This window comes from Octopus sinensis, linkage group LG27 (assembly GCF_006345805.1).
Source record: "Octopus sinensis linkage group LG27, ASM634580v1, whole genome shotgun sequence".
NCBI lineage: Eukaryota > Metazoa > Mollusca > Cephalopoda > Octopoda > Octopodidae > Octopus > Octopus sinensis.
In genome coordinates this window covers 9,852,160-9,875,194 of record NC_043023.1, presented here as the reverse complement: position 1 = coordinate 9,875,194, position 23,035 = coordinate 9,852,160, and the positions used below count along the sequence as shown (strand labels likewise).

At 40.7% G+C, this 23,035-nt stretch overlaps 1 protein-coding gene across 1 annotated transcript; it reads right to left on the bottom strand.

Moving 5' to 3' along the window:
* Window positions 1–1,905: 1,905 nt before the first annotated feature.
* On the bottom strand, window positions 1,906–16,456 carry LOC115225336 (chondroitin sulfate synthase 1-like). The gene is made up of 5 exons (XM_029796287.2): window positions 16,440–16,456; window positions 15,870–16,362; window positions 14,651–15,140; window positions 11,828–11,982; window positions 1,906–3,457 (listed from the first exon to the last, which is right to left on the bottom strand). The coding sequence occupies exons 2-5, from the start codon at window positions 16,017–16,019 to the stop codon at window positions 1,949–1,951; spliced, it is 2,304 nt and encodes a 767-aa protein (XP_029652147.1). The 5' UTR covers window positions 16,020–16,362; window positions 16,440–16,456; the 3' UTR covers window positions 1,906–1,948.
* Window positions 16,457–23,035: the final 6,579 nt, after the last annotated feature.

The window sequence follows — 23,035 nt, the reverse complement described above, 5'->3', positions numbered from 1 at the left end:
TGGTTCCGGGTTCAGTCCCACTGCATGGCTCTTTGGGCAAGTGTCTTCTACTATAGCCCCGGGCTGACCGCTAAGCATTTTGTCCGGCGTGCTAACAGTTCTGCCAGCTCGCCGCCTTAATGTAGGAAAGACATTGAGAAATAAATATATGTATGACTTTTTGGTGGTTGTGGGCCTGGGTGGAGTGGAGAGAGATTGGGGGTTGATATATATGTGTGCTTGTGTGCGTGTAAATATATAACTTTTGTAAACGAACTTACAAGTGCTGAGTTAGCATTCTACAGAAAACAAAGGGATTCTCGATGGCTATGAAGACAGCTTTAAAATATGGGGTAAACCCATTAAAGTACAGAAAAAAGTGGCCAACAAAAAAGTGGCTCATGAACGAAGGGTTATGGGGGGGGGAGAGAAAAGGGTTTCTGTTATCTTCAGAAATGTAAACAAAGTCACGTGTGTGTACGTATACCGAGGCATCGCCGCCTTTTTTTTTTTTTTTTTTTTTTTTGGTTTTTATCTTTTGTTCTTGGAGAAGAACCCTAACCCAAAGTTGCTCTTTACAGATCCCTTTCTGCTCAGATTTCTAAACGTGAGAAAAGTAAGTCGGGGTGCAAATCTTGATTCTGCACCCAACAAAAATTTTAGCGGGTGCTCTTGCATCCCTTGCACTTCGTGTTCTCAAGCCCATGGCCAGCAAAAGCCCTACGGAGAATTGAGCCCTGCACCCCTCAGGGTACCTGCCCGATTGTCTAAGCTGTCTTCGTAGCTATTCTGCAGAGAATTTTAGTCATTTTCTATGAATATACAAATAAAAGCATACCTACTTATACATACACACACAAACACACACACACGTATGTATACACATATATGTGTGTGTATGCATACGTTTATGTGCATAAGAATGTGTGTGCATATATATATATACATACATACATGCATATATATATATATATATATATAATATATACATATATATGTATATATATATATATATATATATATATATAATTATATATATTATACATATATATATATACATATATATATATATATACATATATATAATACATATGCATATATATATATATATATATATATATATATATATATATATATATATATATATATATCTATATATATATATATACATATATATATATATCATATGCATTATATATATATACATATATATATATACATATGCATATATATATTATATATATATATATATATATATATATATATATATATACATATATATGTATTATATATATATATATATAGTATATATATATAATACATATAATATATAACATATATATATACATATGCATATATATATATATATATATATATATATACAGATATATAAATATATATAAATATATATATATATATATATATATATATATATATATAACATACATATTTATATATATACACAACATGTATGTACACACATATATGTGTCTGTATGCATATGTTTATGTGCATAAGAATGCGTGTATATATATATATATATATATACACATATACATATATACATATACATATATATATATATATATACACATATATATATATACATATATATATATACATATATATATATATATATATACATATACATACATATATATATATGTATGTTTGCATGTATGTATATATGTATGCATACGTGTGTCTGTGAGTGGAATGCATGCATTTAAGCACACATACAGGCTTATATACATGTTTGTGTATGGTATTTATGCGTGTATATGCACGAGTATAGCACATGTCACTGTGTTTATACACAAATATTTAGGTATATACTTGTGTTTGCAAAGTGACAAACAAATACCTCGTAACCATGTTTTCATCTCTCTTTCTTACTCCATCTACAACTACGTCTCCTCCTTGCAGTTTGTATTTTTCACTTTTCTGTCTGTCTGTCTGTTTGTCTTTGTTATTTATTCAATATCTCTGGTAATCTGTAAACAGCCCTAGCCTCTTGATGACGAGACCCAAAGATACCGCTTTTTGAATCTAGACACATTTTGTATTGTTCATCATTCAAATCATGTGAACAGAATTTTGGGTGGTAAATGTGTATAAGTGACAAATCAGGTGCCCGAATTGCTGTCAGGTTAGACCTGAGGCATAGTTCATAGAAATCTATGTCCTCTTTGCCCCATCCCTCAATTTTTGTGTCATACCCACCCACTTCCAGAAAGTCTTTTTTATAGATGGACACCATACCAAAACTGAAATATCTCCAAAAGCCGTCATCTTTGCCAAATAAGTAATGGTTGTTCTTACAATTTGGTTTGTAGCAAATAGATTCAGGATCAAACTGGCTGAAATAAATCGGAAAATACACTTGCTTGCCATATATTGTGTTCACGCGTACTTGATGTAGAAATGTCTCTGTGATGGCCATATCGATATCAATAAAAAGGAGAAGGGAGTCATTACTGCAGTTCTTCATGCCATGCTGCAATGCCACCCCACGAGCAAAATCTCCAGTCAAAAGTGTTACTTCTAGTTTCATGGAAGGGTACTGAGATGCTAAACGTTTCATCATAGCGATTTGTTTGACCCAGGCTCCTTCTGGATCTTTGTAGATAACAAGGATCACTTTGAGGTTCTCCAATGTTCTTTTGAAGATCTTCTCTAGTGTCTCTGTAAATCGTACAAATGCTTCTAATTTTCCAGCAATTGGCATAATCAGATTGATTTCTTTCATCTGCCCACCACCATTGCTGTTATTGTATTTGGTATTGATATCAAAATGGCGCTTAAACAAGTCAACTTCTTCAGTAAACTTCAGAGGCAGTAGACGCTGCGAGGCCATAAATGTGCCATTGTAATAACCATTTTCAGTCTTTCGTTGCAATAAGTAGACTTGTAGTAGATGTTGTACCCCTTGGATAGGTGACATGTAACGATAGGCTCGGAGAAACTTCTTAAACTTGATATTATCTACTCCTTCCCAATAATGGTTAAGGAGAGCTCTGACAGCATTCTGTACGGTTTCATCATGTTTTTTCACACTCAGCTTCTGTTTTGGTGCCTGATGAATATTTGCCATGGAATAAATTGACTCCATTTCAATATGCTCCCATTGTGCTGTGTCATCACCAGTATCATACCAAAATTTGACAGAGGCCTTCTTCGGTTCATGTTTTCTATTAAAATATTCAATATTGTGAAGATATTTCATCATAGGCATTGACAGACGCTCCAGCTGTTTTGAGGCCATTCCCCTCTTGACCATTTCCAGCTCATTTCTCAAGCTGTCTGCTTTTCTTTTCAACCATTTAATTTCATCGTCTTTGAAATGCAATGCCAAACGTATTACGAAACTACTATTCTTCACTGGATGCAACGTGAATGCATGACTTTCCTTCTTTCCTAGTTCATGGCTAAACGTGCCCTTCACTTCACGGTAATTCTGGTAGAATATGGCTCTCACCTGCAAAATAAAAGCGTAAAGAAACAAAATGAATTAAATTAATATAAATAAAATTTGCAAAATTGTTTAGCAAAAAAACTAGAATAAATTTTTAGAAACAGACGACATGTATATATATATATATCTATATATATATAAAACTCTAGTTGTGTGAGTGTCTGTCCCCTTCGATTTAGATTCCCAACTACTCCCACATTTTGCGGTGCAGTTTAACCAAATTCGGGTATCTTATAGTCGTGATTCATATCGAGCCCGTCTGGCTATTAGCGCGCGTCAACGATGAGTCTACGATTTTAAAAATAATTTAACATCATTTTTTATTCCATTTTAATGCATAAAATGCATCGTGTGTCGATGGCGGCGGAGTTGGCGTCCACGCTCACAGCTGCACCTGTTTGCTTCTCCCCCTTCCCTCCCTCGTGAAGCTGTGGGGAAGGAAGTGTAAAGAAATCAACGTCGTAATGCGTTGTCAAGGAGACCAGCGTTCTTTTAGAACAACGACTTCATGGCTTGAAGACACCAAAACAAAAATGGCTAAGAAAGCCCGAATTTATAAGGGAAGTAACTCTCTAAAAATGCTTATATAGTTATTTCCCTTACAAACCCGAGCAACGCCGGGCGATACTGCTAGTATATATATATATATTCTTCTTTGACTCCACCGGTTACGACGACGAGGGTCCCAGCTGATACGATCAACGGAACAGCTTGCTCGTGAAATTAACGTGCAAATGGCTGAGCATTCCACAGACACGTGTACCCTTAACGTAGTTCTCAGGGATAATCAGCGTGACGCAGAGAGTGACAAGGCTGACCCTTTGAAATACAAGTACAACTCATTTTTGCCAGCTGAGTGGCCTGGAGCAACGTGAAATAAAGGGTCTTGCTCAAGGACACAACGCGTCGCCGGGAATCGAACTCACAACCTTACGATCATGAGCCGAATGCCCTAACCACTAAGCCACGCGCCCTCACAATATATATATATAAATTAATAAATAAAACATGCATATATACATACATATATGTACGTACCTACCTCTACATGTATATATACATGCATATATGGGTACAGGACACCAAAAAAAACGTCGAACACAATGAGAAACGAAAACATAAACACAAAACCAAGGAAATAGACATTTCTTTTAAACAACGAAAGAATAGAGTACAAGACATACAAAACAAGGAAAATTCCCCTTCTTCAGTCGCCACGGTTTCATCTACTCTGCATTTCGAAGGTGAAGGCGATACGCATCTTCGATAGAAACTTTCCTTCCCGCGAAAAGCAAATAAAATAAAATTTGAGATCTTTTTGCGGAGGGGTAAAAATGGTAACAAAAACAGGACAGTAACGACAGTACAATATATATATATATATATATATAAAGGGTAAAGACCCCCTTCGGTCATGAGTGACCATGGGTTTGCACCAAGAGAGTTACCCTCTGAGGCACAAGTCTGGGCAAGGTTTTTTTTTTTTTTATGGAAGACCAGCAGTCGCCCATGCATACCAGCCTCCCCTCTCCACGCCACCAGTGTTATCCAAGGGAAAGACAAAGGTCGATACAGCTTGGCACCTGTGACATCGCAACTCATTTTTACAGCTGAGTGAACTGGAGCAACGTGAAATAAAGTGCCTTGCTCAAGAACACAACACGCAGCCCGGTCCGGGATTCGAGCTCACAACCTCACGATCGTAAGCTCGACGCTCTAACCACTGAGCCATGCGCCTTCACATATATATATATATATATATATATACTAGCAGTATCGCCTGGCGTTGCTCGGGTTTGTAAGGGAAATAACTATATAAGCATTTTTAGAGAGTTACTTCCCTTATGTAACCCGAGCAAAAATCATTAAAAATGCGGAAAAATGATGGTAAATTTTTTTTTAAATCGTAGACTCATCGTAGACTCGCGCTAAAACCCAGAAGGGCTCGATATGAATGACGACTATAAGATACCCGCTTTTGGTTAAACTGCACCGCAAAATGTGGGAGTAGTTAGGAATCTAAATCAGAGGAGACAGAGTCTCACACACACAACTTCAATTTTATATATAAAGATATATATATATATATACATATTTAAGTAGGTGAATGAATTATCCTAGTATGGATAATTCGGTTAATCGATACCTGAGTAGCAAATTTACGTCAGTAAAACACGTTTGAAGCTACCTGCCAAGGGCAGAACCCCGTGTTTGTGTGTGGGAATTTGTGTGATTTTTTTATATGAATAAATGAAAAGAATGGAGTCGAACGAAGATTTTAACAAAATTCCTTTACTTTCGACATATGTTTCGAAGACTGCACATTCTTAATTCTGAAGGAATGAAGATTGCATTATGCCGTCTTCTCATCAGGAAATACAAGGAACCTCTATCAGCCTCAAGACGGACAAAAGCTTCTTAATAATGCAACCTTCATTACTTCAGAATTAAGAGTGTGCGGTCTTCGAAACATATGTTGAAAGTAAAGGAATTTTGTTAAAGTCTTCGTTCGACACCATTCTTTTCATTTATATATATATATATATATATATATTTACACACACATATATACACTATTGTCCAAGACTTTAATAGAAGACACTTGTCCAAGGTGCCATGCAGTGGGACTGATCCCAGACCCATGTTGTTGGGAAACAAGCTTCTTACCACACAGCTACGTGTCAACTTGTTTTTCACAATAGAATGTAGATAAGTTCTAAGTTTAGTCTGGTCCTGTCTTTACTTGTCGTTGTTGTTGTTGTTGTTGTTATTTTGGGTATTTCCTGTTTTTATTTGTCATGTCGCGGTTATTAGTGAAGAGTGTTATGTCTTTGTTGACACAGAAAATCGGTCAAAGCAAAAGGATTAAATCCAATTATACCAAAAGCCACAAAACACTGTCACACCTTGTTACTACCTAACAAAAGAGAAACGCCTACAGGCTTGTTTAGAAAGTTCTACATGCACGAATAAATTCTAAACGGATACGTAGGCTCAATTTTAACCAATAAAAAATTTTCCAAAACACTTTTCCATAACAATAGTCCATCAAAACCTAATCCTCACCGCACTCAATCCCACACACCCAAAGATGATTTTAACTCAATTTTAACCAATAAAAAATTTTCCAAAACACCTTTCCATAACAATAGTCGATCAAAACCTAATCCTCACCCCCACTCAATCCCACACACCCAAAGATGATTTTAACTCAATTTTAACCAATAAAAAATTTTCCAAGACACTTTTCCATAACAATAGTCGATCAAAACCTAATCCTCACCACCACTCAATCCCACAGACCCAAAGATGATTTTAACTCAATTTTAACCAATAAAAAATTTTCCAAAACACATTTCCATAACAATAGTTGATCAAAACCTAATCCTCACCGCACTCAATCCCACACACCCAAAGATGATTTTAACTCAATTTTAACCAATAAAAAATTTTCCATTACAATAGTCCATCAAAACCTAATCCTCACCCCCGCTCAATCCCACACACCCACTGATGATTTCAACTCAATTTTAACCAATAAAAAATTTTCCAAAACACTTTTCCATAACAATAGTCCATCAAAACCTAATCCTCACCCCCACTCGATCCCACACACCCAAAGATGATTTTAACCCAACAGAAACTGTAACTCTCTACTACTTAACGATGGTGAATGAAGTAACCGTCTTTTCATCATCTGTTTTTAGGTTGATTGTATCGTAGCCCTCTTTTGTTATTGGGCATTGTCGTGTGAAGCCCGTTTAGGCAAAGTGATGTGGTAAAAAGTGTATCTTAAATGCGAAGAAATTTTAAAAGGTAAAACGTAAAAAGAGGTGGTTTTAATTCCTACTACGTTATGCATACCTTTCCTTCTTTGGACAAAAAAACTCTGCTTGCGAAGGACTATTGTGGCAAGTGAAATCGAAATTGAATTCGAAATCGAACCTCATCTGATGTCTGACACCCATGCCAACCTCCCTTCATTGGACACTAAACTCTGCTTGTGAAGACCTGTTGGGGCAAGTGAAATCGAAATTGAATTCGAAATCGAACCTCATCTGATGTCTGACACCCATGCCAACCTCCCTTCATTGGACACAAAACTCTGCTTGCGAAGACCTGTTGGGGCAAGTGAAATCGATATCGAAATTGAACCAAATCCTATGACTGTCACCTGGCGATGTCAGTGCCGCTGGACTGACCCCTGTGCAGGTGGCAAGTAAAGAAACACTGTTTCAACCCTGTGCTTGATGATACCTATTTAGTCAAGTACATCAACATAAAAAATCAATGGAAATTGTAGTTGTGATCCCTGTGCCGGTGGCACGTAAAAAGCATCATCCAGACATGGACGATGCCAGCGCCGCCTTGACTGGCTTCCCTGCCGGTGGCACGTAAAAAGCAGCAACCGATTGTGGACGTTGCCATCCACGCCTGGCACCTGTGCCGGTGGCATGTAAAAAGCACCAACCGATCGTGGCTGTTGCCAGCCTCGTCTGGCCTCCGTGCCGGTGGCATGTAAAAAGCACCATCCGAACATGGACGATGCCAGCGCCGCCTTGACTGGCTTCCCTGCCGGTGGCACGTAAAAAGCACCAACCGATTGTGGACGTTGCCATCCACGCCTGGCACCTGTGCCGGTGGCATGTAAAAAGCACCAACCGATCGTGGCTGTTGCCAGCCTCGTCTGGCCTCCGTGCCGGTGGCACGTAAAAAGCACCATCCGAACATGGACGATGCCAGCGCCGCCTTGACTGGCTTCCCTGCCGGTGGCACGTAAAAAGCACCAACCGATTGTGGACGTTGCCATCCACGCCTGGCACCTGTGCCGGTGGCATGTAAAAAGCACCAACCGATCGTGGCTGTTGCCAGCCTCGTCTGGCCTCCGTGCCGGTGGCACGTAAAAAGCACCATCCGAACATGGACGATGCCAGCGCCGCCTTGACTGGCTTCCCTGCCGGTGGCACGTAAAAAGCACCAACCGATTGTGGACGTTGCCATCCATGCCTGGCACCTGTGCCGGTGGCATGTAAAAAGCACCAACCGATCGTGACTGTTGCCAGCCTCGTCTGGCCTCCGTGCCGGTGGCACGTAAAAAGCACCATCCGAACATGGACGATGCCAGCGCCGCCTTGACTGGCTTCCCTGCCAGTGGCACGTAAGAAGCACCAACCGATTGTGGACGTTGCCATCCATGCCTGGCACCTGTGCCGGTGGCATGTAAAAAGCACCAACCGATCGTGGCTGTTGCCAGCCTCGTCTGGCCTCCGTGCCGGTGGCACGTAAAAAGCACCATCCGAACATGGACGATGCCAGCGCCGCCTTGACTGGCTTCCGTGCTGGTGACACGTAAAAAGCAGCAACCGATTGTGGACGTTGCCAGCCACGCCTGGCACCTGTGCAGGTGGCACGTAAAAAGCACCCACTACACACACGGAGTGGTTGGCATTAGGAAGGGCATCAAGCTGTAGAAACACTGCCCGATCAGACTGGAGCCTGGTACAGCCTTCTGGCTTCCCAGACCCTGGTCAAACCGTCCAACCCATGCTAGCATGGAGAACGGATGTTAAACGATGATGATGATGTCAGCATGCACCACAATTAAAAAATTTTACATGTTTCCGTTAGTTAGCGCCAAAAAATTCATTTAATTAATAATAAATCTCAGAGCGAGTTATAAACAGTAGCTACAACACATCGTGACGTATATTTGCCATTTAAATATGGCTAACCCCTAAGGGCGAATGCTACTGTAGTTTGTAGCCCCAGGAGGACACCTCCTCCAGCTGGCTATAGACACACTTTCTGTGCCCTATCAGTATTTGTGAAGGGAATATATATATATATATATATATATATATATATATATATATAAATACGTATATTTGCCATTTAAATATGGCTAACCCCTAAGGATGAATGCTACTGTAGTTTGTAGCCCCAGGAGGACACCTCCTCCAGCTGGCTATAGACACACTTTCTGTGCCTTATCAGTATTTGCAAAGGGAAGCCAGACGAGAAGGATGGCTTCCCTTTGCAAATACTGATAGGGCACAGAAAGTGTGTCTATAGCCAGCTGGAGGAGATATCTTCCTGGGGCTACAAACTACAGTAGCATCCACCCTTAGGGGTTAGCCATATTTAAATGGCAAATGTACGTCACATTCATTTAATTGTTATCGAACAATTAAGAAAGAACGTAACAAAAGATAAATTTTTTAGATAGGCGCAGGAGTGGCTGTGTGGTAAGTAGCTTGCTTACCAACCACATGGTTCCGGGTTCAGTCCCACTGCGTGGTACCTTGGGCAAGTGTATTCTGCTATAGCCCCGGGCCGACCAATGCCTTGTGAGTGGATTTGGTAGACGGAAACTGAAAGAAGCCTGTCGTATATATGTATATATATATATATGTGTGTGTGTGTGTATGTCTGTGTTTGCCCCCCTAGCATTGCTTGACAACCGATGCTGGTGTGTTTACGTCCCCGTCACTTAGCGGTTCGGCAAAAGAGACCGATGGAATAAGTACTGGGCTTACAGAGAATAAGTCCCAGGGTCGATTTGCTCGACTAAAGGCGGTGCTCCAGCATGGCCGCAGTCAAATGACTGAAACAAGTAAAAGAGTAAACTTAGCGGTTCGGCAAAAGCGACCGATAGAATAAGTACTGGGCTTACAAAGAATAAGTCCCGGGGTCGATTTGCTCGACTAAAGGCGGTGCTCCAGCATGGCCACAGTCAAATGACTGAAATAAGTGAAAAAGTAAAGAGCCGTAGTTAAGTTGGTATTTAAAAAAAAAAATTAGGAAAAATCTTACAAAGTATAACGGTCACACCAATTATAATTTGTTGCAGCATACTAAGGCAGGTCAGTCCAAATGACTAAGCAAAATGGTCTGTCTTACGCTAATGCAATGTTTTTCTCACAAAAAATAATTGAAATTGCTGAATTGTACTCAAAGCTGTGGCAGTTGACGACTTTGAAAAGTAGTGCATTCATGCGGAGAACATTATTCCTCTGCATTGGAGCAGCGGATCCATTGTTCGCTCAAAACCAATGACATCGCAAAAATATTCTTTTCAACCCATTAGAATTGCAATTTTTGAAAAGTAAAGATTTTGCATTATGCAACTTGTTATTCTCTTTAAGTGAACATTTTTCTGGTTGAAATGCACCGAAAAATGACGACACAGCAGTCAAAAAAGAGATTTTCATAGAAAAAAGCGCCTTTTTGATGTAAATCATTTTTGGTGTTAACATGGACCGATTTGAATTTTTTCTTCTACGGAAGGAAGAGAAAAGCCTTCTATCATACTCTCAATTTTGGTCAACTTGCGCCGCAGGGTCTCGGAGGAGATAGTGTTAGTTGAAGGCTACCAAACCTGCCACAGACAGACAACTTCAGCTTTATATATATACTAGCAGTATCTCCCGGAGTTGCTCAGGTTTGTTTCGACCCTTTAGAATTGGAATTTTTGAAAAGTAAAAATTTTGCATTATGTAGCTTGTTATTCTCTTTAAGTGAACATTTTTCTGGTTGAAATGCACCGAAAAATGGTGACACAGCAGTCAAAAAATCATAAAAAATAGGGATTTTCATAGAAAAAGAGCACCTTTTTGATGTAAATCATTTTTGGTGTTAACATGGACCGATTTGTTCTATGGAATGAAGAGCAACCCTTTTTCTATCATACTCTCAATTTTGGTCAACTTGCGCCGCAGGGTCTCGGAGGAGAGAGTGTTAGTTGAAGGCTACCAAACCTGCCAAACACACACACCACACACACATATATATATATGTATATATATATATATATATATATATACATATATATATGTATATATATATATATATATATATATATATATCTTTATATATAAAAGAGAAGTTGTGTGTCTGTCTCCTATGATTTAGATTCCTAACTACTCCCACATTTTGCGGTGCAGTTTAACCAAAACCGGGTATCTTATAGTCGTGATTCATATCGAGCCCTTCTGGGTATTAGTGCGCGTCTACGATGAGTCTACGATTTTAAAAATAACTTACCTACTATTTTTCCATTTTAATGCATTTTTTTCATTATTATTTAAGGGAAGTAACTCTCTAAAAATGTCTACGATGAGTCAACGATTTAAAAAAAAATTTACCATAACTTTTTTTCCATTTTCAATGCATTTTTTGGCTATAACTCTCTAAAAATGCTTATATAGTTATTTCCCTTACAAACCCGAGCAACGCCGGAATTTACTGCTAGTATATATATTATATATATAAATGTATATATATGCAGAAAGAGTGTGTGTGTGTGTGTGTGTGTGTGTGTGTGAGAGAGAGAGAGAGAGAGAGAGCTGTATATGTAGATAGATTAAGTTTTACCTTTCTGTTTGATTTGCATTTTATTTTCAGGTACTTTTCCACACATCTTCCTAATTCAGTGTCCTCGTGGCTTGTGAAAGTGTTATCTTTACATGTATCCAGATTTGGGGCCAATGCCGTCAGTGCCCTGTGACTGAATATCACTCCTGGGCCACCTGTTGAATAATAATAATAATAATAATAATGATGATAATGATAATAATAATAATAATAATAATAATAATATTAATACTCTCTCTTTTACTCTTTTACTTGTTTCAGTCATTTGACTGCGGCCATGCTGGAGCACCACCTTTTAGTACTTATTCTATCGGTCTCTTTTTGCCGAACCGCTAAGTGACGGGGACCTAAATACACCAGCATCGGTTGTCAAGCAATGCTAGGGGGACAAACACAGACACACAAACACACGCATACACATATATATATATATACATATATACGACAGGCTTCTTTCAGCTTCCGTCTACCAAATCCACTCACAAGGCATTGGTCGGCCCGGGGCTATAGCAGAAGACACTTGCCCAAGGTGCCACGCAGTGGGACTGAACCCGCAACCGTGTGGTTGGTTAGCAAGCTACTTACCACACAGCCACTCCTGCGCCTAATATGCACCTCCCCCCACACAAAGTTTACACATACACACATACACACACAAATAAAGTCTGCACCTCTTCACAGACACAAAGTTTACACACACGCACACACACACACAACACACACACACACACACACACAAAGTTTACACACACGCACACACACAAAGTTTGCACACACACACACACACAAACACACACACACACACACACAAAGTTTGCACACACGCACACACACAAACAAAGTTTACACACACGCACACACACAAAGTTTACACACACACACACACACACACAAAGTTTGCACACACACACACAAAGTTTACACACACACACACACGCACAAAGTTTGCACATACACACACACACACACAAAGTTTACACACACGCACACACACAAAGTTTGCACACACGCACACACACACACACACACACACAAGTTTACACACACACACACACGCACAAAGTTTGCACATACACACACACACACACAAAGTTTGCACACACACACACAAAGTTTGCACACACGCACACACACACACACACACCACACACACACAAAGTTTGCACACACACACACACACACACACAAAGTTTGCACACACACGCACAAAGTTTGCACACACACACACACAAAGTTTGCACACACGCACACACACACACACAAAGTTTTCACACACACACACACACAAAGTTTGCACACACGCACACACACAAAGTTTGCACACACGCACATACACACAAAATTTGCACACACACACACACACACATACACGTTCGTACAAACACACACATGCACAGACAAATTCGTACACACACACACACATACACACACACACACGCATGCACAAACAAGTTCATACACACACACACACATACAAGACTGTATACACACACACACACACACACACAAACACGTGTTCACGGTAGTTAAAAGGTATGCAAAAAATAAACGAAGCGAAACGACTCGCTGCCTTGCCTTACCCTCTCCCCTTCCCACTAACCCCTGACCCCTTTTGTCACAGTTCTAATGTTACCTTCAAACATTCCTTACTACCTTACCGTATTGTTCACACATCTGGGACACAGGCATTCTACACTACAGTTGCCATACAGAGGACACTTATTGTTATTCACACACATACACACACACGTGCGCGTTGTGGACCCTATTACTAATTGCTGCCCCACAAGCGTGGGACAGTGCTGCCGTTGTTATGCACACGAAGGTGCATGCGTAGGCAGGTGGAGAGAAGCTCGCTTCCTTCCCAAAACCGCATTGCTTCACATTGAATTCAGTGCCACTGCGCGGAACCCCCTTAGACAGGTAGGTGTCTGGTGCTATAACCGCAGAATGACCAAAGCTATGTGAAGGGAATTTCATAGAGGGAAACTGAAGCAAGCCTGTTGCAAATGCGTGTGTGTGTATATATATATATATATATATATATATATATATATATATATATATAATATATATATATATACAACGGGAAGGTTTACGAAAATAAACAAAAGACGAAGGCAGGTGGAGTACAAACAAACAATTGTATTAGTATATATATATATATATATATATATATATATATGTGTGTGTGTGTGTGCGTGTGTGTGTGTGTGTGTGTGTATATATATATATATATGAGAGAGATAATGGTGTCATTGAGACCCAAAGGCGTCAGGTAATGCCGAATAAGTGCTCGATGAAGGGATATTATTAACATCCTAGAAACAGCTGTAAGGCCATCTATCTATAAATGCTCTAATATCTATACAGCCTTGGTGTTTTTTTGGGCAAGTGTCTTCTACTATAGCCTCGGGCCGACCAAAGCCTTGTGAATGGATTTGGTAGACGGAAACTGAAAGAAGCCCGTCGTATATATGTATATATATATATACGTGTGTGTGTTTGTGTGAGTGTGTTTGTCCCCCTAGCATTGCTTGACAACCGATGCTGGTCTGTTTATGTCCCCGTTACTTAGCGGTTCGGCAAAAGAGACCGATAGAATAAGTACTGGGTTTACAAAAGAATAAGTCCCGGGGTCGAGTTGCTCGATTAAAGGCGGTGCTCCAGCATGGCCGCAGTCAAATGACTGAAACAAGTAAAAGAGTAAAAGAGTAGAGTAGAGAGTACATATGTGTGTGTGTGTTTTTATGTGTGTGTGTGTGTATGTGTGTATGTATATATATAAACTTGGAAATGGATGCGTGGCGTTCAATCACTTACCTATACAAAACCAGTAATCTTTTCCCATTCCCAATTTTCCGATTTCTCCAGGAACCCCTTGACCGTAATGGCCCATGTAGATCTTCTCCTCACTGTTTAAGGACTTGAGCAAACTTCCCAGTTCTTGGCCCTTTATAAACGCGTCGTCGTCAGCACGGATGAAGTATTCGTATTTATCCGCATGATTCTCGTGTAGGTACTTCAGCATCTCGAATACTTTGCCCTGTGGTGGGTACACGTTGTCTGGTACGCGATTCAGCCTTATTAAGGGCATCCCGGGAGGGGCTGGATCTGTGCTGTTGCCGACGAAGAAGACCACGTCGCCAGGGATCGATTTCAGCCACGTCATTCGAATGGCCCAGTCTCGGGTATCGAAATACTGCGAACTCGTCATCACGCCGACCAGAACGAGTTTTTTCTTGGGACCCGGGTTGAATTGGAAATCTCCGAGTTCCTCGATGAAAGGCTCAATCGGGACCTTTGCGATATTCTGAAAGAGTACAAGAAAATATAAATACCTTTAATCGTAGTCAACATTATCATCATCATCATTATTGTCATCATCATTATCATCATCACCTTCGTCATCATCATTGTTATCATTGCCGTTGTCATCGTCTTCAGCATCATCATCATTACCACCATCACCACCACCCTCACCATCATCATCAACATCACCATCATCATCGTCATCATCATCATTGTCATCATCATCATCATCATCATCACCACCACCACCACCACCACCATCATCATCATATCGTCATCATCACTGCTGTCATTGCCGTTGTCGTTGTTGTCATCGTCATCACCACCACCGTCATCACCATCATTATCATCACCACCACCCTCACCATCATCATCAACATCACCATCATCATTGTCATCATCATCATCATCACCACCACCACCACCACCACCACCATCATCATATCGTCATCGTCATCATCACTGCTGTCATTGCCGTTGTCGTTGTTGTCATCGTCATCACCACCACCGTCATCACCATCATTATCATCACCACCACCACCCTCACCATCATCATCAACATCACCATCATCATTGTCATCATCATCATCATCATCACCACCACCACCACCATCATCATATCGTCATCGTCATCACCACCACCGTCATCACTATCATTCTCTTCAGGTAAACACATGAAATGAAAGAGAAAAAAAATGGGGAAGTAACTATAAAAAAATGAAATACTTACTTGATTTTGTGTGTTGGAAGTTACGTTTGGACATTTCATAAAATGTTGATGGAAAAATGTATAGCATATCGACGTTGTTATTTGAATTCCAGCAAATATACTGATAACGAAAACTAAAACATCAGTAATTAATTTTTCTCTTCTCCTCATTTTCTTGTTTATGATTTTCTTATTTGTTGGCGATGCACGGACATTCGTAAATTTTGATTTGTTATCACAGAAGAAATCGCTGGCTTTTCTCTTCTCTATGCTGCCAATGTAAGAATAGTTAAGATAATAGTTACTATTGAGATTGGTGTTGGCGGGGGTGATGTATCCGACACTGTTGCTGAAGTCATCGTTTTTTACGCCAATGTAATCACTAGTTTGACTGTTAGCTGAAAGTGCAGCAGATATTTCGACAGCATCTGCAGGAGGTAATGGTGTTATTGTTGTTGTGCCGTGTGCTTGACACTGCTGATAATGGTTCCTGTATCGATTCAGTGGTTTGTTGAGATATTGGGCATCAGTTAATAAGTTCAAACACCAAGATATTTTTTTGTTTCGAAGTTTGGAGAAATGTTTTAAAATTTGTTGTTGTTGTTGTTGGTGATTCAATTTGTGGAAATTTTGGGGTTTTTTTGGGTAGAAAAAATGGTGGAAAAAAATTGAAAAAGAAAAAAGAAATAAAATGAGAAAGAGAAAGAAATTAATTAATATAATTATTAATGATTAACAAAATATTGGTTTCAAATTTTGGCACAAGGCCAGCATTTTCAGGAGAAGGGGTAAATCAACTGGTACTTATTTTATCGACCATGGAAAGATGAAGAGCAAAATTGAATTTTAACTCAGATCATAGAGATGGGCAAAATGTCAGTATTTTGCCTGGCGTGCTAACGATTCTGCCAGCCCATCACCTACTAATTAACAAAATATTAATTAAGTAAATGAATTAATGAATTATTGATTATAAGTTCATCAACTAATTGACACGTAAATCATCAATTAACAAGTAAGCAATTTTTAATTAAAAATATAAAACAAAAATCCTGGAAAAATTAAAATATTAAAATTAAATAAATCATTCGAAATGAGAACTGTGTTGTGTTGCTTAATACTGTGTCTTTGGATACATGCAGCTGTAATATATCCCTGAGTTAATACTGTGTCTTCTGATCGATACAGCTGTAATATATCCCTGAGTTAATACTGTGTCTTCTGATCGATACAGCTGTAATATATCCCTGAGTTAATACTGTGTCTTCTGATCGAAACAGCTGTAATATATCCCTGAGTTAATACTGTGTCTTCTGATCGATACAGCTGTAATATATCCCTGAGTTAATACTGTGTCTTCTGATCGATACAGCTGTAATATATCCCTGAGTTAATACTGTGTCTTCTGATCGAAACAGCTGTAGTTCCAGTTCATAAGAATATTGCTTTCAAGCAGCAACTATGCAGTAGTCTCCTACTTTTAAACTCATATGTTTTACAGTATGTTATTTCCACCAAAATATTCATCCTTGTTTTCGCTTTAATAACAGGTTTCATAAGTATCATAAATCTTTTCAAATTAAGCTGAAATCTGATATTAGAAACTATAGGAACTCTAAAAATAGGTTCGGGTTCGTATTTTATGATGAGACCAACAACCTGTATAATATTGTTAAACTAGCAGCATAGCCCGGCATTGCCCGGGTATGTAAGAGCCCCTGGAGCAGACATGATGCTCGCTGTGAATTTAAACAAAATTCCTGCCAATTTGTGAAAGATATTGTCGAAAATATGTCATCTTGAATTTGAACGCGATTTCCCAAAATGGCATGATTTTATCGATTTTTTTCTGATGGTAAGGTATTGCATGGAAAACTAACGGCAGAATTAAGTTTCTTAGGGTAACATTAAGCTTCACCATGAGTTTTGGTGAAAATCGATTGCAAGTTGCGAAAACTACAACAGAAAATGTGTTGCAAATAAAAAGCTTAGATTCCCGACCCCATGTCGAATTTATCGATTTTTTTCAGAACTGGGGGAACTTTTCAAAATTTTCGCTGCATTAGTTTTGAATTATGACATTGGGCTATGTGTGTGTCAAGTTTCATCAGAATCGGTTGAAAGCCGTGGTCAGGGTGAGGGTACAACCTGACAGACACGCACACACACAGACAGACAACCTGCCTTTTATATATAGAGATTATGTTGTCTGGTCATGTTTTCTCTCGTTGACTGCTTGAAGTGGCGGAATTTATAAAATTTTTTCAGAACTGGGGGAACTTTTCAAAATTTTCGCTGCGTTAGTTTTGAATTATGACATTGGGCTATGTGTGTGTCAAGTTTCATCAGAATCGGTTGAAAGCCGTGATCAGGGTGAGGGTACAACCTGACAGACACACAGACACACAGACAGACAACCTGCCGTTTATATATAGAGAGAAAGCTTCACCATGAGTTTGGTGAAAATCGATTGCAAGTTGCGAAAACTACAACAGAAAATGTGTTGCAAATAAAAAGCTTAGATTCCCGACCCCATGTCGAATTTATCGATTTTTTTCAAAACTGGGGGAACTTTTCAAAATTTTCGCTGCGTTAGCTTTGAATTATGACATTGGGCTATGTGTGTGTCAAGTTTCATCAGAATCGGTTGAAAGCCGTGGTCAGGGTAAAGGTACAACCTGACAGACACACAGACACACAGACAGACAACCTGCCGTTTATATATAGAGAGAAAGCTTCACCATGAGTTTGGTGAAAATCGATTGCAAGTTGCGAAAACTACAACAGAAAATGTGTTGCATATAAAAAGCTGAGATTCTCGACCCCATGTCGAATTTATCGATCTTTTTCAAAACTGGGGGAACTTTTCAGAATTTTCGCTGCGTTAGTTTTGAATTATGACATTGGGCTATGTGTGTGTCAAGTTTCATCAGAATCGGTTGAAAGCCGTGGTCAGGGTGAGGGTACCACCTGACAGACACACAGACACACAGACAGACAACCTGCCTTTTATATATAGAGATTATGTTGTCTGGTCATGTTTTCTCTCGTTGACTGCTTGAGGTGGCGGAATTTATAAAATTTTTTCAGAACTGGGGGAACTTTTCAAAATTTTCGCTGCGTTAGTTTTGAATTATGACATTGGGCTATGTGTGTGTCAAGTTTCATCAGAATCGGTTGAAAGCCGTGGTCAGGGTGAGGGTACAACCTGACAGACACGCACACACACAGACAGACAAACTGCCGTTTATATATAGAGAGATGACACCATTTCCACTGAATATAAAAAGGTTAACATTGACAGGCCCGATGGTATTGATAATCAGGCTAAATTCCATGCTAAAGGTAATAAAATCGACAATATATTAATAATGCTTAGGAAAAAGGAAGGTTTTTATTACATCAAATGACCATAAACCTAATTTAGGTAATAACTTGTAGATTGATAAACCCAGCGAGGGCGGAAATGGACTAGAAGCTAAAAAGATATTAAGAAATATTGATAACAAAATTAGAGAAACGTAGGCGTGGCTGTGTGATAAGCAGGGTTGGATTTATTCAGTTTGACGTTATAAATTTTTATCCCTCCATATTAAGATCGCTGCTTCATGAAGCCATTGAGTTTGTAAAGTCGTATGCTGATACAGGCCCTGTACACGAGGACTTTATATACATATATGTATGTGTATATATATATATATAGATATATATATATATAATATATATATATATATATATAATATATATATATATAATATATATATATATTATATATATATGTGTGTGTGTGTGTGTGTGTGTTGTGTGTGTATATATATATATATATATATAATCTGGTAGTGTCGGCTATAGCCTAGTCACCTGTATAGTTAATCAGGTGATACATGAAGGAGTCATACCCAATGACTGATGTAGCAGCATAATAGTCAACTGCTACAAAGGTAAAGGTGATGCCCTAGATACAAATAATTACAGAGGTATCAAGCTGTTGGATCAGGTGATGAAGGTTACGGAGAGGGTCATAGCCCAACTAATTAGAGAGAGAGTTAGTTTAGATGAGATGCAGTTTGGTTTCGTGCCAGGGAAAAGTACCACTGATGCTATATTCCTGGTAAGGCAGCTGCAGGAGAAATACCTAGCCAAAGATAAGCCCCTGTACCTGGCTTTTGTTGACACGGAGAAAGCCTTCGACAGGGTCCCCCGATCCCTCATATGGTGGTCAATGAGGAAACTAGGAATAGATGAATGGTTAGTGAGAGCTGTGCAAGCCATGTACAGGGATGCTGCTAGTAAGGTGAGGGTTGGAAATGAGTACAGTGAAGAATTCCGGGTAGAGGTAGGGGTCCAAAAAGGCTCAGTCCTCAGCCCCCTCCTATTTATCATAGTCCTCCAGGCAATAACGGAGGAATTCAAGACAGGATGCCCCTGGGAGCTCCTCTATGCTGATGACCTAGCTCTAATTGCTGAGTCATTATCAGAACTGGAGAAGAAGTTTCAGGTGTGGAAGCATGGTTTAGAATCGAAGGGCCTTAGAGTCAACCTAGCTAAAACCAAAGTCCTAATAAGTAGGAAGGTAGACAAATCACAAACGCCTTCAGGTAGATGGCCCTGCTCGATCTGTAGAAAAGGTGTAGGTAGAAACTCTATAAGATGCACCAAGTGTAAGCTATGGACACATAAGAGGTGCAGCAATGTCATAGGAAGATGGTTTTTGTATGTGGCAGATGCTCGGGAGCATTAACCTCTGAAAATCTGCAGAAAACAACTTCCGTCACTTTCCAGGGGGAAAAACTAGAAGTAGTTGATAGCTTCCGTTATCTTGGTGACCAAGTCAGTAGTGGGGGTGGGTGTGCTGAAAGTGTAACGGCTAGAGTAAGAATAGCCTGGGCAAAGTTTAGGGAGCTCTTACCTCTGTTGGTGACTAAAGGCCTCTCGCTCAGAGTAAAAGGCAGACTGTATGATGCATGTGTACGAACAGCCATGCTACATGGCAGTGAAACATGGGCCGTGACTGCTGAGGACATGCGTAAGCTCGCGAGAAATGAAGCTAGTATGCTCCGTTGGATGTGTAATGTTAGTGTTCATAGTCGACAGAGTGTAAGTACCTTGAGAGAAAAGTTGGACCTAAGAGGAATCAGATGTTGTGTGCAAGAGAGACGATTGCGCTGGTATGGTCATGTGGCGAGAATGGACGAAGATAGGTGTGTGAAAAAGTGCCACACCCTGGCAGTTGAGGGGACCTGTGGAAGAGGTAGACCCAGGAAAACCTGGGTCGAGGTGGTGAAGCACGACCTTTGAACTCTAGGTCTCACCAAGGAAATGACCAGAGACCGAGACCTATGGAAGTATGCTGTGCGTGAGAAGACCCGGCAAGACCAGTGAGAACAATCAAAATCAAATCATATATCAGAAAGCAGGGGTTAAGTGACCCATCCGTTCGTGTCCGCTGTCAGCCTCGTCTGGCATCCGTGCCGGTGATACGTAAAAGCACCATTCGCTCGTGGCCGTTTGCCAGCTCTGCCTGGCCCCGTGTCGGTGGCACGTAAAAGCACCATCCGTTCGTGTTCGTTGCCAGCCTCGCCTGGCCCCGTGCCGGTGACACGTAAAAGCACCGTCCGCTCGTGGCCGTTTGCCAGCTCTGTCTGGCAACCGTGTCGGTGGCACGTAAAAGCACCATCCGTTCGCGTCCGTTGCCAGCCTCGGCTGGCCCCCGTGCCGGTGACACGTAAAAGCACCATCCGTTCGTGGCCGTTTGCCAGCTCTGTCTGGCCCCGTGACGGTGGCACGTAAAAGCACCATCCGTTCGTGTCCGTTGCCAACCTCGCCTGGCCCCGTACCGGTGACACGTAAAAGCAACCGTCCGTCGTGGCCGTTTGCCAGCTCTGTCTGGCCCCGTGACGGTGGCACGTAAAAGCACCATCCGTTCGTGTCCGTTGCCAACCTCGCCTGGCCCCGTACCGGTGACACGTAAAAGCACCGTCCGTTCGTGGCCGTTTGCCAGCTCTGTCTGGCCCCGTGTCGGTGGCACATAAAAGCACCATCCGTTCATGGCCGTTTGCCAGCTCTGTCTGGCCCCGTGTTGGTGGCACATAAAAGCACCATCCGTTCGTGTCCGTTGCCAGCCTCGGCTGGCCCCCGTGCCGGTGACACGTAAAAGCACCGTCCGCTCGTGGCCGTTTGCCAGCTCTGTCTGGCAACCGTGTCGGTGGCACATAAAAGCACCATCCGTTCGCGTCCGTTGCCAGCCTCGGCTGGCCCCCGTGCCGGTGACACGTAAAAAAGCACCGTCCGTTCGTGGCCGTTTGCCACTCTGTCTGGCCCCGTGTTGGTGGCACGTAAAAGCACCATCCGTTCGTGTCCGTTGCCAGCATCGCCTGGCCCCGTGCCGGTGACACGTAAAAGCACCATCCGTTCGTGGCCGTTCGCCAGCTCTGTCTGGCACCTGTGCAGGTGGCACGTAAAAAACACCCACTACACTCGCGGAGTGGTTGGCGTTAGGAAGGGCATCCAGCCGTAGAAACACTGCCAGATCTGACTGGGCCTGACGAAGCCTTCCAGCTTCACAGACCCCAGTTGACCCGTCCAACCCATGCTAGCATGGAAAGCGGACGCTAAACGATGATGATGATGATGATGATGATATATATAAAGTTGAAGTTGTCTGTGTATGGCAGGTTTGGTAGCCTTCAACTAACACTATCTCCTCCGAGACCCTGCGGTGCAAGTTGACCAAAGTTGAGAGCATGATAGAAGAAGGCTTGCTCTTCCTTCCGTAGAAGAAAAAATTTTAAATCGGACCATGTTAACACCAAAAATTATTTACATCAAAAAGGTGCTTTTTTTCTATGAAAATCACTAATTTTTACGATCTTTTGACTGCTGTGTCGCCATTTTTCAGTGTATTTCAACCAGAAAAATGTTCACTTAAAGAGAATAACAAGCTACATAATGCAAAATTTACTTTTCGAAAATTCCAATTCTAAAGGGTGGAAACAAACTCGAGCAACGCCGGGCGATACTGCTAGTATTATGATAAAAATAAGTCGGATAATAATGAATTGTTTGATGTATCGATGGTATCATAGAAGAGTGCCGACGCCTGTGGTCTTTTAGGCCTCTTTGTATAAAACACAATGTTGGTCTATACGGAAATGATGGCTTGGGTATTTCCCATAGCTGTTATGGTC

What these genes read in the sequence shown, in the direction of transcription:
- LOC115225336 (XM_029796287.2), bottom strand. Translation starts at nt 16,019, where the DNA reads ATGAGGAGAAGAGAAAAATTAATTACTGATGTTTTAGTTTTCGTTATC. An exon ending in CTTCCAACACACAAAATCAA is followed by an intron (nt 15,141 to 15,869) that starts GTAAGTATTTCA and finishes GTACTCTTTCAG; the next exon opens with AATATCGCAAAGGTCCCGAT. An exon ending in AGATTACTGGTTTTGTATAG is followed by an intron (nt 11,983 to 14,650) that starts GTAAGTGATTGA and finishes ATTATTCAACAG; the next exon opens with GTGGCCCAGGAGTGATATTC.